Below are 15,355 nucleotides of genomic sequence, written 5' to 3'. Positions count from 1 at the left end.
GGATGGTAACCAGACCCTCCCCAATTCCCAGACTGTCAGATACATGCAGAGAAATTTTAAAGATGCTCAGCATGGAGATGAATGGCAGAACAACTGCCAGAAGATGGGTGGGAGCTTTTGGTGACATTGAGAATGTTACATTCATGAGAATGACTTACAGTTTTGTATTACTTAAGTGTAAGAGCATTGGTTGCCCATCAGTGCAGTCAGTGAAAGATGACTAGTAAGCAGTAGCTAGTGATCCCTATAATGTAAGTTACTTCTCACTCTTCTGTAATGAAGATGCTACATGGAAAGAAAATAACATTTATTCTGTATGACCTCATATTATATTATCTACTATCCTTACAGAAACCTTGAGAGTTAGGTTTTATTATCCCTTTTTTCCAGATGAGAAAACCAAAGATCACAGAAATTAAGAAACATGTTAAAATCATCAGCAAAGTGGCTGGCCTGGGCTTTGAAAGCAGGTGGATTACTCCAAAACCTGTGGTCCTTTTATTGTGTTTTCTCCCTGATGATACTGTTTGAAAGATAAAGATACAATGGAGGTATAGAGATCACTCTCTTGGACTTGATGGGAAAGAAAGGGATGATCAAGGGCAAGTCGTGTAATAAACTAGTCCTGTATGCCTCTTGCATCTCCTATGGGATCACTGGGTAGCTCCAAAGAGTAGGACCACTAGGAGATTACTATATGTATATAATCTTTAAAAATGTTAGAGAGGGGGCAGTCCAGGTGGCTCCGTGGTTTAATGCCTCCCTCAGCCCAGGGTGTGATCCTGGAGACCCGGGATCGAGTCCCATGTCAGGCTCCCTGCATGGAGCCTGCTTTTCCCTCTACCTGTGTCTCTGCCTCTCTCTCTGTGTGTCTCTCATGAATAAATAAATAAAATCTTTAAAAAAAATGTTAGCGAGGATGGTGTGGAACTGATAATACCTAAAGAACATGTTCAGGAGAATAACTACTAGGTAATATTTAGCTGTGGTGGCAATGGTTGGAGAAAGGAGGAATCAGTTTAGGTAACTAGGAAACTGAGCAGATGGTGGTGCTGTAATAGACATATTGAAGGATTTGGTGCAGGTACAAGCTACATTCCTCTATCCATTCTTTGTTGGATCTCCCATTTCTTCCTCGAGATAATGTCTCCTAATTATTAGGTCATTTCTAATGACTTAAAGTCCATTCTATCTGCTTTCTGCTCAGTTTTGCTGTGAACCTAAAACTGCTCTAAAAAATAATTTATTAAGAAGAAAAGTCCAGTCTAGCCTAAATCAAGACATCAATTTCATATCTATTTTTTATTTTTTAAAGATTTATTTACTTATTTGAGAGAGAGCACACAAGCAGGGGGAGAGGCAGAGGGAGAGAGACAGCGAGAATCCTCAAGCAGACTACCCACTGAGCTTGGAGCCCGACATCTGACATCTGTTCGATCTCACAATGCTGATATCAAGACCACACCACTCAACCGACTGAGCCACCCAGGTGCCCCCATATTTATTTTAAAGCTTCTCCCCTCTCTGACTCTAAGTTGGAAATTTGTGTTTAGTTTATACTTTTCCTCTTTTCTTTTTCCTCCCTCTCTCACTCTGCTGTCTCCTCTGGCATTAAGGGTGAGGTGTGTGTTTGGGGAGAGCAGGGAAGTAGGCGAGGGATTAAAGAAAGGAAGTAAAAGTGTCTCACATGACTTATATCATTAGAAGCAGAGGTCCATGTGATTTATGGGTTCTTTAGAGGCTATTCCTGTGACCTTAAGACCCTTTTTCAGTCATTGCTTCTTGATGTCCACTCTTCTATAGTCTCTTATTACTGGGTCTTTTCACTCTGGTGGGAAGCCCTATTGAATTGGCCACCTGTCTATGCCAAACACAGGTAGTGGAGGCTGTCCCATTGCTGCCCTTTTTCCTTGTCCTATTGTGGAATGTATCAGCCTCCTTCCCTAATTCAGAATTCTGTAGGCCAAAAGTGGTAACCATCTTCATGAATAAGCATAAAGGCCCCAATCTCCTGGTGAGAAAGGACTGGCTCACCTCAAAACTCTTACTAAGGGCACTTGGTCTGCCTTCAGCTCAGGGTATGATCCTGGGGTCATAGGGTTGAGTCCTGCATTGGGCTCCCCAAGGGGAGTCTGTTCTCCCTCGGCCTGTGTCTCTGCCTCTCTATGTCTCTCATGAATAAATAAATAAAATCTTAAAAAAAAAAAAAAACTCTTACCAAGGTGGCTGCACAGAGATGGCTAGGTTGCTATAGTCAGTAAGACTCACCAACTTGGGAAAAAGATCTCACAAACACCCCCAGTCTTTTGTAGTGCTTCCTCTTGGTAGTGAGGTGAGCATTTCATCCTCTTTCATGATTTCTTCTAACGAATTCCTTTTGATTTTTTTTTATCTCTTCCTGATGGAGCCTGGAAGTAGCTGAAGGTTTTAGGATTGGTCTAGTCATTTTTTAGTAAATCTTTTACTTACTAAAGTAGTGAGGATGAACTGGTAGGTCTTTAGAAGCTAAAGATATTTATTTCCTGTTGTTCTCAGCTTTAGAATTTTATAGCTCACTAATATTATGGTACACTATATTGATTGCTCACCAAATTGAGGAGGGAGGGATGACTTTTTAAATCAAAGAAAGGTTTAGTTTTATACTGAGATTCATGGTATCTCAGAAGTAGGAGAAATCTAGAAGCCATTTAATCAATTTCCCCACCAGTGCCATGAATCTTGTTTACAACTTGTTGAGATGTGATCCAGTTTTCTTTTGGACACATCCGGGAACTAGGAATGCATTCCCTAAGTTGCAGATAAATTAAGTTTCAGCTCATATAAGTATCACCAAATCACTTTAAACCCCATTCCTCACCTGTGAAAGGAGTGTAAATAATGCCTTCTTCACAGAACATTGTTGGGAGGATAAAAGAAAAATGTATAAATTGCCTAACCCAGTCAAAGAGGAGTGCAATGTTGATTCCCTTTACAGGTCCCTTTAGGGGACAACATATTCTGGTTTTGGATTGTCTTCATAATCCTCATATTGCATTGCCTCTGTGTATTTTTAGCCCTTCCCTAAGCTCACCCCTCAGTGGTCACACAGAATGTCTTTTCTCTTTTCACTTGGCAGCCTTTCAGATATCTATGATTCTAGTTGAAGAAACTAGAGATATTAGAAAAATCCATTTTTTTTTCTTTTCTGAGCAGAGAGTTCAGGTAGCCATTAGAGTCCCATGTGAACCCCCCAAGAGGGATTTATTGAGTGAATGGGGCAGAGATGGTATTTCACTATCTAACATCAGTTCTCCCGACGCTGATGGGCTTAATCACAGGCTGGCTATGATTCTGTATGATTCTTTGGGATTCTAGCCTGGGAAGTGTGTGTGTGTGTGTGTGTGTGTGTGTGTGTGTGACTCAGAGAGAGATGTTAGACACTTGAACGCCTTTGAATGGTGCTATTCTTTGTGTGCCACAGTGAGCACTAATAAGATCGTTTATTGCCCTGAATGAATGCTTAAACGTGGAAGCTACAAAGGAAGCCAAACGTTTTTCAATGAATACCTAGGCAGGTGCTCAAAAAGTCCCCTCAAGGGCGAGGTAGGAGAGTTGCTTCTTTTGGGGTGGGTGGGGACTAGCCTTCGGCTTTAATTCTTAGGCACCGCCTCTTTCTCCCGGCGGTCGGCCGCTAGGCGGTGCTGGGGAGCTTGCCGCCCACTAGCTGGGGCGCCCCAGCTCCCCTCCCTCGCCCCTCAATCCCCGACCCGCGGCAAGACTACAACTCCCGTGGTGCTCTGGGAGCGGGAGAGGGCGGGGGGGCGAGCCATGGGCGAAGAGGGGTGCGAGGGCGGGCTTTCCGGGAGTGTGTTTCCGGCGTCGGCGGCCGCGGCCAGGGACGGTGTGAAAGCGGTAAGATGGCGGCGGCGGCGGTGGTGGAGTTCCAGAGAGCCCAGTCTCTACTCAGCACTGACCGGGAGGCCTCCATCGACATTCTCCACTCCATCGGTAAAGGTCGCCCTGCTCCCTCTCTGACCCTGCCGGCTCAGCTCGCCGTGTGTGGGGCGGCGGCGGCGGCGCGGGGCCGGGCTAGCCGGCTCCGGGGCTGCTGACTCACTGTGTGTGAGGGGGGCCGGGCCGGGGGCACAGGCCGCTAGCAGCTCCCTGGAGCCAGCGGGGTCCCACCGGGTGGGAAGCCGCGAGGCAGCCCGGGGGTCCGCTCGCCGGCTGCTGACTCACGGTGGGCTCGGCGTGGAGGGAGGGTGGGCCGAGCCGGGGCCGCCGCCACTTCCCAGCCTTGCCGCTGCTCCGGCCCGTGCGGGCTGGCCCGGGACCGCGAGCGGTGCCGCCCCGCGGGCTTGTCGCCGACAGGACTGAGCCTCGAGTGGAGGGCCCCGGCGAAACCCGCCGTACACGGCGTTTCCCGCCGTTGTTATCAGCGCAGCCCGCTCCGGGTGGCCGCGCGAGCGCTCGCTTTTCTCTCGGAGTTGTGTTCCTCGGGACGCTTGGAGCTGCTACCACCTACCCCCAGCCCCGCAGCGGAAGGCTGCGCTAAAGGGAGTGTGGGAAACACGGAGGGGACACACACTGCAGACTGGCATTTGGTTTGAAGAGGTGCCCGAGACGGCGCTTTGCCGCCGAGTCGGGTGCGGGAGCGACCGGGGACCGCCCGGTCACGCGAGGTGACTAATCGCCCTGGCAGGTCTCTCCTGCAGGCGTGGGAAGGGAGTTCGGGGAGTTAGTTGTCGGGTCGCCGGAGAACATTAAAGTGGATTCGTAGTAGATTGCCTTGCACCTTGCACGCCCCCGGGTAACTGAGACGGGAGCTCCAGCCAGTCGCCTCCGACAGGTCTCTTCCGGGGTTCAGGTGTGAACAGAAATGGATTGGTGATGACCGAGGAGGCTTTGCACGTCCCGTGGTGAAGGGCTGGCTCCTCACTGCACCTGTGGCGGTGCGCTCTCTCTCACGTAGCTTGAGAAGATTCAGACCGGATCAACAAGTAGCGTAAGAGCGCACGTGTACGCGGGACCTTCGGGAGCCGGCTCTGAGGTGGACTTGCTGGTCTGTTGAAGTGTGGTCTTCCTGACTGGCGTGCGTGGAGCAAAGACCATGACAGGATCTGGGTGGCTTTATCTTAGGGGGGTTAAGATGCATCTGTGGCAAATGAAAGGTTTTCGTTTTGAAGTTCTCATCTTGAATTAAGTCAGTCAGAATTACAGAACCAGCGTCATCTTTAAAACCACATACACATTTTTATTCTGTGAGTACACACGCATCTGAAAAGCATGGATTTTATTTTATTTTTTGTTTAGTGCCTAGTATTTTGTCTTTCATAAAGTGGAATTATGGTAAACTGTCATTATAGTCGGAGCACTCTGTGATTGTCCGCTCTACGGTGGGGGGCGGCGGCGGGGCGGGGGGGGGGGGGGGTTCCCTGAAAGCTTCCCTGTTAGAGCAAGCTTGAGTCATGATGGTTACAGTCTTACTTTTTCCAGACTCCATCATGGAGTATCTAAGTCGTGGTTTTTGTCAAGTCATGATGCTTTCTTTGTAAGAGAAGTGATAACTAATGATAGTCACTAAAATTATCACCACAGACTCCAAGAGGTTATTCAGTGTTTGAGTGGTAAAATAGTTATTAACAGTTGAAAGTGGGACGGATAGCACAAAGTTATTTTAACAGGTCCTGAATCCATTATAAAGCAGTGATCCCTCCTAGGGACCTCACTGGAGCTTTGATTGGGTTGTTTTTCCTGAATGGCTTTGTACAACTGCTTATCCCTAGCACACCCATTAGTGAGGCTTTCTGCAGGTTAAAGTTTATTGAAAGACTACTTTTTTAGTCCTCTGTAAACGATGGTCTTTTGATTTTACTTTGTGGCATGTAAACATTTAGGCATGTTTAATATATTCAGTAACAAAGTGCCTAGTGTAGGGCTTACCACCACAAGTATGAAGAACTTGTTTGAATTTCGCTTTAACCAAGTGACAGCAACAAATCTCAATGTATATGGGTAAGGGGAATTCTAATTCATAGAATGAAAAGGCACCTTTTTTTTTTTTTTTGAAAAGGCACATTTAAAATCAGTAATCTATAATTTACATGGGACATATCTTACATGATGGTTTCACTTTTTTAGGAGGTTTTTGTTTGTTTGTTTGTTTTTTTAAGTTCTCTAGATTTTGTCTTTTCGTAACTGAGTTTGTGTTGTTCTTGTGAGGGTGAAATTTCCCTCAGTCTTCATTTTTTGTCAGAATTCTAAGAAGGTTTGCATTTTCCTCTCCCAGTGAAGCGTGACATTCAGGAGAATGATGAGGAGGCAGTGCAGGTTAAAGAGCAGAGTATCCTGGAACTGGGGTCTCTCTTGGCGAAGACTGGACAAGCTGCAGGTGAGTGCTGCAAATGGGTTGCTTTCTCTTTTACCTGAAATGTTGAAGTTTCAAGTTTCTGTTGGAGTAGAGGAACATAGGGATGCATCCACACAGTGTATTGGTGGTATAAATCCATGCTATCATCAACTTGTTGAGCTTCACTTTTTTTAGCAGGAAGTTAGGTGGACCTTTAAACTCACTTCTTTCCTGGAACAGTTTTGTTCTGCAGGTGAGGGAAAGTCCTGTTCTTCTTGGGATATAGTGATCTGTGATTTGTTTCTGGTTTGAATTTTTACTGTGTTCCTTTACATAAAGGCAGCAGCACCAGTAGCAGCTATCTGATGCTTAGATGATTAGTTATTTCAGCACTGATTTATTTAAGGTGGATAGGGACTTGGGCCCCTGACTTGAAAATGACGAGGGATTTTGCATCCAAGTAAGTGACTAGCTGTCGCTTTTTCCTGATAGGCAGTGAGACATGTAATGGAAAAGCCTTGAGATTTCTCCATTATTACCTGGGACTTTGTGCATGTCATTGCCTAGATGTTCTAGCTGTAATTGAACAGTTGAGTTTCTAGGTTTGAAATGACTTTCTGATGATGGGTGTGTCCTTAGAATAAGAGTCATTGAAATAAGAGACCAGGAAGGGCCTTTGACCAGTAAAGTGGTAATAGTATTTAGAGAGAAGGTAGCTTAAGCTTAAAATGGATGATTTTTTAAGAGTCAGTTTTAAAGTGAATTTAGATCTTATCTAATGTAGAATGGATTAAGTTCTGGTTAAATGACCTTGTGAATTACTTTGTATAAGTTAGCAAAACTTCTTGAACTTGAGAACTAAGATTTTTCACAATTAAGGATGACTAACATGGATTAATTAGGCTTAGTTAATAGAAAATAGAGTAAAGATGTATGCATTTGGGAGGGTGTGTTTATGTGGGTTTTGTATCTTATTTAAAATATCATTTGAAGTTATAATAAAACAGTTTTTTTTTTTTTTAATTAAAGACTTTATTTATTCATGAGAAACAGAGGGAGAGGCAGAGACATAGGCAGAGGGAGAAGCAGGCTCCATGCAGGGAACCTGATATGGGACTCGATCCAGGGTCTCCAGGATCAGGCCCTGGGCTGAAGGTGGCGCTAAACTGCTGAGCCACCTAGGCATCCCAATAAAACAGTTTTTAAGTGCTGTCAACTAGTTACTATTTTTTTTTTTAAATTTTTATTTATTTATGATAGTCACAGAGAAAGAGAGAGAGGCAGAGACACAGGCAGAGGGAGAAGCAGGCTCCATGCACCGGGAGCCCGACGTGGGACTCGATCCCGGGTCTCCAGGATCGCGCCCCGGGCCAAAGGCAGGCGCCAAACCGCTGCGCCACCCAGGGATCCCAACTAGTTACTATTTTAAGCACAACTTTGATTTAGTTTATTGCATCCTCAAAGCAACTCAGTAAGATAGACACTGTTGTCCATTTTATACCTGAAGAAATTGAGCAAAGAAGAGGTAAATAACTTATCAAAGATCACTCATAGTATGTGGGAGAGCCAGGATTTGAGCCAGTTTGTCCCACTTCAGAGCTCATGGCCTTATGGTGTAATGATTCTTGCTTTCCATACTCACTTATGGGTTATTAGTGGTTGCTGCTGTTTTTTTTTTTCATTTTATTTATTTATTTTTTAAAGTTTATTTTCTTGGGATCCCTGGGTGGCGCAGCGGTTTGGCGCCTGCCTTTGGCCCGGGGCGCGATCCTGGAGACCCAGGATCGAATCCCACATCGGGCTCCCGGTGCATGGAGCCTGCTTCTCCCTCTGCCTGTGTCTCTGCCTCTCTCTCTCTCACTGTGTGCCTGTCATAAATAAAGTAAAAAAAAAAAAAAAAAAAAAATTAATAAAGTTTATTTTCTTAGTAATCTCTACACCCAACACAGGGCTCCAGCTCGACCCTCAGATCAAGAGTCACATGCTCTTCCAGCTGAGCCAGCCAGCCATCCCTGTTTTGTTCATTTTATACTGACTTCTCTCCTATTTAACATATTTATGGATTCCTTTTGCCTGTCAGTTAATGTGAGCTTGAGGTTGCATAATAGTTTTGGTAATTAGTCCATACAAAATATGATTAATAAGGTAATTTTCCAGAAAGAATTAGAAGGGGAAAGTTTAAGATTTTTCTGCTGTTGAAATTTCCAAATATCTATTTTCCTCCAGTAGCATGGATAATTACAAATAGCATGTAGTATAGTCAGCATTTAAAAATTTTATCCAAAAATGTTAACTGTTTTGCTTGAAATTCCTGTTTTATGCTTTGTTCTCTCCTTATTCCTTGCCTCCCCTTTTTGTGACTCAGAACCTGAGAAGTTGAGAAGTGTATAGCTAAACCTATTGAAATTTAAGAGGTGAATCATAAGGACTTCAGAAACTTTTCCAGGTTATTTACCATTGTTTTCTTTTTCTTTTAAGATTTTTATTTTATTTACTTATTCATGAGAGACACAGAGGGAGAGAGAGGCAGAGACACAGGTAGAGGGAGAAGCAGACTCCATGCAGGAGCCTGACGTGGGACTCGATCCCGGGTCTCCAGGATCACGCCCTGGGCTGCAGGCGGCTCTAAACCACTGCGCCACCGGGGCTGCCCTACCATTGTTTTCTAAGAAAGAGTTTGATGAGTATAGGTATATACAATAGAAACCCTAAGGAAGTCTTGGGGCCTCCATATGTACCTAACTTTGCTGTTCATAATTGATAGGTTTATGTTTCCTTTGATTTTCGGTTTCCTGAGAACAGAAAATCTGTCTAGTCTGTTAATCTTCAATTTTGTTATATTATGCACTTCATATACAGTTAGGACTGTGTAAGTATTCCGTTCAAAAAATTTAAGGTAAGGTCCCTGTCCTACGACAGTAATTTGGGAATTAGTGAATAAGGCAAGGTTGTTCATAATAGTGGTTGAAAGTGGTGATGAGTCACATCATTATACATGATGGCTAGGTTCAGGATCTGCAGATTTCATAGCCTGAGATTCTAAAAGAATTATTTTGAGTTCTGTGAGATTCTCAAAAGGAAGTTCTGGTCATGCAATTGTAAATAATCTCAGTAGGAAGAAGAAATCAGTATGATTCTTTGGGAATTAAAATTAGTATATATGAAAATGGAAAGAAACAGGGAATATAACCAAGAATGAATAGTAGCAATAGACTGAAATGAAAAGTGAGCTGAATCTTTTGTAACTAAGAGGTCATTTGTTTCTCTGTTAGGGTAAGAAGAATAACACTATCAGTGCTTGGAGCAGATAATAGAATCTAGCAGGTGCTAGAGCAAAGGGCAGGCTGCTTAGTTCATGTTTCACTTTAGCCTTTTCCAGGAAGAAAAATGACTTTCAAAAAGAAAAAACATCAGAATGAGAGAATTAAAGACAAGGTAGGTGAGAGGAGAGAGAGAGCAGATACGCTCTTTAAATAAGTTCAAGTCTCTAGGCTCTGACAGTTTCTGTCTTTTAATTTCAAAAGCATAGTTCTAGCAGATATATTTATAGAGCCACTATTATTCTGAGAAAAGTCTTGGAGGATGGAGAAGTATTAAGGAAACTGAGGATGGGCAAACATTATTTCACTTTGCCTGAAGATAATGAAAAGGATAACTTCTAGACTCTTGAAACCGGTAATCACTAATATCTGGGACAGATTATTTGATAACTAGGTTTTAATCACTTAAGACCATGGGTTTATTAAAAAGAGATTATTTCTTTTCTTTCTTTTTTTTTTAAGATTTTATTTATTTATTTATTTTTTCATTCATTCATTCATTCATTCATTCATTCATGAGAGACAGAGAGATAGAGAGGCAGAGACATAGAGGGAGAAGCAGACTCCATGCAGGAGGCCCCATGTGGGACTCAGTCCCGGGACTCTGGGATCATGCCCTGAGCCAAAGGCAGATGCTTAGCCACTGAGCCACCCAGGTGTCCCAAGAAAAGATGATTTCAAACTCATCTTCATTCTCTTTGGTTTGCAGGGCTCCACAGACAGTGGCTTGCTACTTGCTTTTTGTAAATAAAGTTTTCTTGGAACCCAGCCACACCCATTTGTTTACATGATGTTTATGATTGCTTTTGCACTACAGTGACTGAGTTGAGACCACAGAGCCCAAAAAGCTGAAAATACTTAATTATCTGGCCTGTCATAGAAAAAGTTTGCCAACCTCTGGGTTAGAAGAATGATACATACAGAGTACATATCTGATGTAAAGAAGGCATTTGAACATTTGCCATAATATTGATAGGTAAACAAGGTATTTGAACATTTACCATAATTTTAATGATAGGTACAGGTAAAGATCATTTGTCAACCTAGAGGGAAGTCTCTAGCATCATGTCATAGGGATTTGTCCTTGTTCTTCTGGTCAGCATCTGGCATTATGGCTAAAGCCATTTCAGAAGGCCTGCTTATTTTTGTAGATGACTCAGTATAGTAGAGGACAGAATTAAGATTCAGTTATTGCCAAAGCCAGCAAGATTAAATTCAGTGTGGCAGTTATAAAGCTATATGCTTAAAAGTATTTATCAAAACAGAGGAAGGTGCAGAATTACTGGTCTATGCAAAAAAGACCTTAATGGATTCAGCCTAAACAAAAGTCCTATTAGAAGAAAGGAAGTAGGCTATCTTGTGTTACATGCGGTGGTGGCCAGATCAAGAGAATTAGGCCATGATTCTTCTGGTCAGACCCTACCTGGAGAATTGTTTTCCATTCTGGGTACTACAAGTGTTACGTTTGCAAATTAGAGTCTATTCGGTGACAAGGAATCTAGAAACCAGAACATTGGAGGAACAGTTGAAATAGCTAAAGATGTTTTGCTTGAAGAAAGGGAAAGTTAAGGAGATATAAATGGTAGTTATCTTCAGAAATTTGAGGCCATGTGGAGGGAGGCTAAAGACTTGTGTTTTAAAAAAGAACAAATAAATTTGACTAACATTCAAATAGTCTTTCTGAACATTCCTATCATTAGAGATTGTTCATAATTGTTCCAGCATTGGGATCCCTGGGTGGCTCAGCAGTTTAGCGCCTGCCTTTGGCCCAGGGCGTGATCCTGGAGTCCCGGGATCAAGTCCCACGTTGGGCTCCTTGCATGGAGCCTGCTTCTCCCTCTGCCTGTGTCTGCCTCTCTCTCTCTCTCTCTGGGTCTCTCATTAATAAATAAATAAAATCTTAAAAAAAAAAAAAAAAGAATTGTTCCAGCATAGTAGGAAATACTGTGGGAGAAGGGACATTGTAGTAGACTACTTTTTTTTTTTTAAAGACTTTATTTATTTATTGAGACACACACACACACACACACACACACACACACAGAGAGAGAGATAAGCAGGCACCATGCAGAGAGCCTGACATAGGACTCTATCCAGGGTCTCCAGGATCACGCCCCGGGCTGCAGGTGGCACCAAACCGCTGCGCCACCGGGGCTGCCCTGTAGTAGACTACTTTTAAAAAGCTTTGTACAAGTGTAAAAGGAATTTGAGAGGGAGAAATCATTGCAGCCTGGAGTTAGCATGGAATACTCAATAGGACTTTAGCTGGACCTAAAAGGATATCTAAGGTTTATATAAGTCAAGAAGATGGGTCAGAAATTCTCCATGGGAATGCAGTGGGAGTGAGGCATGAAAGCAGAAGCATGTGTAGTCTATGCAGGGGTGAATGAAATGGCATAATGGGGAAAATCTTGGTGGAATCTCAGGTCAATACTGGGAAGTGAAGGTAAAGATGAGCTTTTCCACTGTATAAAGTTCCTTTTGTACCTGACACAGTCCCATGTATCCTGTGACTATTCAGGCAGATGAGGATTTCAGGACCCTGAATTAGCATTCTCAGGAGGGTGAGGTTTGCTTGCCCTGAATTAGAATCCTCAGGAGGGTGAGTCCACAATTGAAGAATATTAATGAAGCCGTGGCACTAAAGTAATTTTAACCTACATTCCTTTTTTTTTTTTTTTTTATGATAGTCACAGAGAGAGAAAGAGAGGCAGAGACACAGGCAGAGGGGGAAGCAGGCTCCATGCACCGGGAGCCCGATGTGGGATTCGATCCCGGGTCTCCAGGATCCCGCCCGGGCCAAAGGCAGGCGCCAAACCGCTGCACCACCCAGGGATCCCCTTAACCTACATTCCAAAAGTACTTCTGTAGTTATTGAGTTGAAATATTCTGTAATTTTTTCTCTTGTTTCTAAAGCCGCTCCCTTAAAATGACTGTACCACCTTTTTTTTCCTATCTGAGGGGAGAGAAACTTCTGTGCTGAACATTTTTTTTTGTTCATAGTTTAAAACTTAGGTTTTGCAGGGGCATCTGGGTGGCCCCGAGTGGGGCTTTCCCTGTTCAGCGTGGAGTCTGCTTCTCCCTCTCCCTCTGCCTCTTGCCCCTACTCGTGTTTTCTCTCTCTCTTTCTCAAATAAATAAGATCTTAAGAAAAAAGACTTAGTCTTTTCAGATAGATGAAGAATTTTAGGTATATCTTTAAGGGATAGAATATCTTTAAAGGGAAAATACCATAAGTTTTCTGTGAAAAGTTTATTCAGTGCCAGAGTGCCAGGGAAGTGATATTGCTAAAAGGCTAAACTGGGGAGAACTTTGGGAGAGGAGGAGAAGGGAACCTGGAATTGAATACCTTCTGTTTAAAGGACAGCTGCCATGATGGACTTGGAAATTCAGCAACAACAAAACACCCCTCCCATAACCTCATCAGGTTTGTGAGGAAGTTGATTTTACCTCAGGTGTCAGAGGCACAGCATATTTCATGTTGTAGAAAACTGTGCTCTGAGACTATGAGCACTTTGCTGTTTATCTGTCATTAAGACAGGTAAATGAGGCTGAGAGAGGTGCCCTCATAGTAATCCAAGTAGGTGAGTGTGGAATAGAATACAAATTTGGTATATGTTGTTCACTCATTTTTGCTACTCTGTTACCTTCTAAGAATGCTTTAAATTCTTACTGTGCTTAATTTAGACTGATTTACAGTGACATAAGGATGGATTTTATGATCTTGGGTCACTATTTTAATGGATATTTTCTAGTTTCTAATATTGATGTTTCCTTTTTCTTTTCTGAATTGCCTTCCACACAGAGCTTGGAGGACTCCTGAAGTATGTGCGACCCTTCTTGAATTCCATCAGCAAGGCTAAGGCAGCTCGTCTGGTCCGATCTCTTCTTGATCTCTTTCTTGATATGGAAGCAGCAACAGGGCAGGAGGTAAGCTACTTTAATGGCAGAAGGTAGACAATAGGAAAAAAAAAAAAGTCTGTTTCAGTGAAAGAAATGCCTGCCTGCACTGTGGTACTAATGTGGAAGGGATAGCTGGGAGGACAGCTCAGGACTTATCATGTCAGTTTCTCTTTGTTACAGGGCATTTGATACTTTGGGTCTGTTCCATGCTTTGCTTTGTAAGTGGAGATTGTCAGTGGTCCCTGGAATCCTCATTACATCAGGGTCACAAACTGATTCTTGTCTTTGAGGTATTGTATTGCCACACCTTTGTAATGTTTTCTGTGTCTGTGGTACCTTTCATTCTGTGTCACAAAGCTCCCTGTGAGCACTAAATAAGTCTTGTGGCATTCCTTCTTGGCGTGTTTTGTACTGCGTATATGCCTTTCTGGAGGGGTGAGCATCCATCTGTTTGTGTCTCATCTGTGCAGAAGTGACTCTGGTGTACCTGTACATGTCCTCTACAAGTTTAGACCAGACCCTGAACCGTACTGAAGAGTGCCTCTTTGGAATCAGCCTCTTCTGAACTTTTCAAAGATATATTTTCTGCAGTTCAGGAGGAGACACTACCAAAGTTAAAACTTACTCAGTAAAAAGCAGCAGATTCAAGTAGGATAGATTATGGTTGAATCTGTTTGTAGGAAGAACATAGTTGTCTTTCCTATAGGTACATTGCTCAGTATTCACTGAGTGTGGGCTATGTGTTAAACATAGTTACATGGGATTATATTTATAAAAACATAGTGACTGCTCTCATGGGGATTATATTTTAATAAGGAAGGCAGACAATAAACAAATATATAATATGTCAGGTAATATAAGGACAAGGGTAGGAATTGCTGGTTGGTTATATGTCTAATTGTTTGCTCTGGCCCCTGTGGGTGTATAAATAAAAGGTATGAAAGGGCACAGTAGCATTCTGAGTAAATAATGAGGAATTTTAGAAATCTAGGACATAGGGATCCCACTTTGAAATCAGGTCTTTGGTAAAATCTGCTTTCTTGCCTTAATGATTCTTTGAGGCCTAGTTTAAGCACCATAAACTAACTTTATTTGTAGAAAATTCATTTGTAGAGAAGTCTTCCAAATTTGTGGCAGCACTCTGTTTCGTGATAGTAAATAAAAAATAGTTAATATTTAGATGGCTTTTTTTTGTTGTTGTTTTTTAAAGATTTTATTCATGAGAGACAGAGAGAGAGAGAGAGAGAGGCAGAGACACAGGCAGAGGGAGAAGCAGGCCCCATGCAGGAAGCCCGATGTGGGACTTGATCCTGGGTCTCCAGGATCACTCCCTGGGCTGAAGGCGGTGCTAAACCACTGAGCCACCTGGGCTGCCCTAGATGGCTGTTTTTTTTTAAACCAAAGCATTAGAAATATTTTTATGAATAATTTAAAAGAAAAAGTGATTTTAAAGGGATGTTAGTCTTATCTAACCTTAACTTTTCTTTTATTGTACTTGTTCTCATGAAAAAGTGACACCATCTTTTGTTTGAAATGGGATGCCTTATAATGAGTGGACCAAGAAACCTTAGTTTGAAATAGACTGATACATGGTACTTGCAACTTTTTAGGCAGAAAAAAATTAGTTAACAAAGCTGCTTTTTTGCACAGTGAAGTCTCCAGAATTTGTCCCTTACCATAGCATAGAGTTGGCTCAGTGGATGGAACTGCATTTGTGTAACAAGCAGTTCTACTCCTTTGTGGAGGTCCATTAAATCATAATTTAGCCCTCCTCTCCTGTCATTGTTAGTGGGGTTTACTAGCC

General features: G+C 42.8%; 1 protein-coding gene across 1 annotated transcript in view; it reads left to right on the top strand.

Moving 5' to 3' along the window:
* Positions 1-3,863: 3,863 nt before the first annotated feature.
* Positions 3,864-15,355, top strand: part of PSMD11 (proteasome 26S subunit, non-ATPase 11) — a 30,272-nt gene continuing 18,780 nt past the window's right edge. Inside the window, exons 1-3 of the mRNA XM_055334023.1 lie at positions 3,864-3,987; positions 6,269-6,370; positions 13,454-13,578. Of these exons, the coding sequence (XP_055189998.1) occupies positions 3,897-3,987; positions 6,269-6,370; positions 13,454-13,578 (318 nt within the window). The 5' untranslated portion in view covers positions 3,864-3,896. The remainder of the gene's footprint in view (positions 3,988-6,268; positions 6,371-13,453; positions 13,579-15,355) is intronic.

Source organism: Nyctereutes procyonoides, unplaced genomic scaffold (genome assembly GCF_905146905.1).
Source record: "Nyctereutes procyonoides isolate TBG_1078 unplaced genomic scaffold, NYPRO_anot_genome, whole genome shotgun sequence".
NCBI lineage: Eukaryota > Metazoa > Chordata > Mammalia > Carnivora > Canidae > Nyctereutes > Nyctereutes procyonoides.
The sequence above is the reverse complement of the archived record's forward strand: the minus strand, read 5'-3'. Positions and strand labels throughout refer to the sequence as shown.